The 3,217-nt window shown below is 49.3% G+C and overlaps 1 protein-coding gene and 1 non-coding gene across 2 annotated transcripts; both read left to right on the top strand.

Moving 5' to 3' along the window:
- The first annotated feature begins 297 nt into the window (after window positions 1-297).
- Window positions 298-1,437, top strand: LOC124666247 (splicing factor, arginine/serine-rich 19-like). Its single transcript, XM_047203596.1, has 2 exons — window positions 298-1,057; window positions 1,165-1,437. The coding sequence occupies exons 1-2, from the start codon at window positions 317-319 to the stop codon at window positions 1,243-1,245; spliced, it is 822 nt and encodes a 273-aa protein (XP_047059552.1). The 5' UTR covers window positions 298-316; the 3' UTR covers window positions 1,246-1,437.
- Window positions 1,438-2,118: 681 nt separating this feature from the next.
- Window positions 2,119-2,202, top strand: TRNAL-AAG. Its single transcript has one exon. It is a non-coding gene; the product is annotated as a tRNA-Leu (tRNA).
- Window positions 2,203-3,217: the final 1,015 nt, after the last annotated feature.

Here is a 3,217-nt window from a genome sequence, read left to right as displayed (position 1 = left end):
GTACCTGATAAATATATAATCGGGCGGTATGTTTCAGCAAACGCTAGAAAATAACGATGTCCTATGACAAATTTTCCCTATGAATATAGATGCCAATTTTGTTTTGAAGAAAATAGAAATCAAGGAGGCCCACATGAATAATACGTTGGCAACCCGCTGGCCTCTCCTACGGGCCCGTTCGCGCAGCGTATTTTTCGTAGAACAAAAAAGCCCCCGGAAATTGAGCAAAAACCCTCCCGGAATCGAACTCGACTGCCGTTTCGTCCATCCCGTTCCGCAGCTGAACTGGCGCAGCTCTCGGGCGCCGTCAGGGCAAATGGAGCCCGATCCGGCGCCCGCCGCCTTCCCGGCTCCAAACCCTAGCCACCAGCCCTTCCTCCGGGCAGCCAAGTCCACGGCTTTCAAGCGCGAGGAGCGCCGCAAGCACAAGGAGCAGAAACGGGAGCGCAAGCGGCAGGACCGCCTCACCCTCGCCCTCGAGCAGTGGGAACCCCTCGGCGCCCCGCCTCGCCGGGCTGCCATCTCCCCCTCCGGCGCGCCACCCGACGACAAGCCGTGGCCGTGCGACCCGCCCCCTCCTCCGCGGTCCGCCGTCTGGAGCTGGGGCCCTCCATCGGAACCCTCCGCCGACCGGAGCTGGGGCGTTCCAGCGGAACCCCCCACACAGCCGCCCCCGCCGCCGGTCGCGGCAACGTGCCCCCAGGCCGCCGCGGTGAGGGCCGCCCGCGCGTTCTTCGGAGAGCACGCCGACAACGACGAGGAGGAGGATGGGGAGGAAGAGGGAGGCAATGATGCGACCCGGTTCTTCGCGGACCTGCTGGAGAAAGACGCGGGCTTGAGGGCGTTCTACGAGGCGGAGCGGGAGACGGGCCGGTTCCTGTGCCTGGTGTGCGAGGGGGTCGGCGTCAGGGCGGGCAAGAGGTTCCCCGGCTGCGCGGCGCTGGTGCAGCACGCCGGCACCGTCGCCCGGACCAGGAGGAGGCTTGCGCACCGCGCGTTCGGCGACGCCGTCGGCCGCCTGCTCGGCTGGGGCGCCGGCCGCACCGCGCCTTTTCCGGTAAATGTTTTGTTGCCTGAACCTGTCGAAATGCTGCCTAGTACTGTGTCTGTCTGTCACACTTGCTGATTGCTGGTGTGCTGTTGTTGCGATCATAGGAGATGCAGACAGATTCTGGCGACGGTGGCGCTTCTGATCAAGCTGGGCACTTGGATGCTTCTGAAAGCGCGGAAATGGAGATGGCCTGACTTAGCTCATCGTGCTTCGTTAGAGATTCGTCTTGGTCAGAAAGCTTGGAAATACCTGTGATTTGGTTCGATGCATTGGTAGCCTTGATGCCATTTTTCAACATCTGAATGTAATCCAGTTCGATACTTCGTTGTGCTGATAATTAACCTTTATGCTTGTTTTTAACATCTCAAGCTGGATGTGGAAGTTCCTGATTGCAGTGCATCATATTCATGTGACTGCCTGCACTGTGACTGATGCCGATGCCGTATGGATTTGCATTGATTTTGATTCTTGAGGTAGTGAGAAAACAAGGTAAATCTCCATGATTGGAAATCCATCGATTCTAGTCCCTGACAAGCTAGTAGCTTGAGGTTATGGTTGGAGGCTGTTGTATCCTTATCATGAAAACACAATTCACAATGGATGTCCAGGCAAGAAAATTCCAAACGCATAAGATACGGAGTACCTCATTCCGAGTTATAAGAAATCTGGAATGACGTTATGCCACATCTTAAGATAGTTAATTAAATATGCTGCCTCCTGATAAGTAAATCTTAAGATTCAGATAAATCTCGTGAGAATAGATTGTCCTTTTGTCAATTTCATCTTCAGATGCTCGAAGATAAGAACACTGAGTTGGGCAACCTATTTACAGGTCAACTCTGTGTCAAAATTAGTGAGTCAAATAGCAAACACTTGGAATGCCGACAGAAGCCGCCAGTAGTCCATTGAAGAAACGTCATTCTCAATTGTTCCGAACTGAAGGATCACAGTCTCGTTATCTGAGCACACTGTCGCTCACCAGTGCCAGCTGGAGCAACTAGTTGGAAATTGGTGACAGAAGCAGCCTTGGTAATTGAAATAGAGCTATTGCAAATGCGATTGGTGTAGACGATCAGATGGCCGAGTTGGTCTAAGGCGCCAGATTAAGGTTCTGGTCCGAAAGGGCGTGGGTTCAAATCCCACTCCCGTCGGTTTATGTTTTTCAACTTCTTTTTTTAGAAAAATGCAACTTCTTTTTTTTTTAGAAAAATGCTCCGGTCAGTTTAGTTTTTACAACTTCTTTGTTTTAGAAAAATCCTAAACCCTAGCATCGGCACACGATAGTTGGGTCAGTTTTTTTTGAGGGGAAGTCACCACTTCAAGTTTATTAATTACCAAATAAACTTATGTCGTCTTCCAGATGGCCACTAATAAAATCACGCGGATCCTCATGTCAAGCAAAAATTATGAGGAAAATGTTGATTTAACTAGGACAATGAGCAAGCTTGCTAGTAGTAGTCCATTTCGAAGGGCACAAGCTTGGGTTCAAATCCCACTCTAATCAGTTTAGTTTTTTCAACTTCTTCGTTTTAGAAGAATGCTCATGGGTCGGTAAAGTGAAGCTGACCCCACTGCTTCTTGGCCCACCACACGTCAGTTGGAGCTAGTTTCAATATATAAACCCTAGCATCGGTACACAACTTGCAGTTGGGTCAGTTTTATTTTTGAGGGGAAGTCACCACTTCAAGTTTATTAATTACCAAATAAACTTATATCATCTTCCAAATGGCCAATAATAAAATCAAGCAGATCCTCATGGCAAGCCAAAATTATCAGCAAAATGTTGATTTAACTAGGACAATGAGCAGACTGATGACCCACAAGTATAGGGGGTGTATCGTAGTATCTTCGATAAGTAAGAATGTCGATCCCAACGAGGAGCAGAAGGTGTTGACAAGCAGTTTTGATGAAGGATTCACTGTAAATGCTCACAGACAAGTATTCAGGGGGTTTTGATGTAACAGATGAATAAAGTACGAGCAAGTAAAATGCGAGAGAAATAATTGCAGCGAGTGGCCCAATCCTTTTAGCACAAAGGACAAGCCGGTTTGTTTACTTATAATGACCAAACGTTCTCGAGGACACACGGGATTTTAGTCTAGTGCTTTCGCTACATACTGCTTTTATGGAAGCTTTAACAATTTATGGACCATTGTTCTGATAAGT

This window comes from Lolium rigidum, chromosome 1, assembly GCF_022539505.1.
Source record: "Lolium rigidum isolate FL_2022 chromosome 1, APGP_CSIRO_Lrig_0.1, whole genome shotgun sequence".
Taxonomy (NCBI): Eukaryota; Viridiplantae; Streptophyta; class Magnoliopsida; order Poales; family Poaceae; genus Lolium; species Lolium rigidum.
Note: the sequence above shows the minus strand (reverse complement) of the source record. Positions and strands in the feature narration are given on the sequence as shown.

Bases quoted from the DNA above. Each gene is read 5' to 3' on its own strand.
- LOC124666247 (XM_047203596.1), top strand. From the start codon at position 317: ATGGAGCCCGATCCGGCGCCCGCCGCCTTCCCGGCTCCAAACCCTAGC. The intron at 1,058-1,164 runs GTAAATGTTTTG...TAGGAGATGCAG, and splicing joins GCCGCACCGCGCCTTTTCCG to ACAGATTCTGGCGACGGTGG.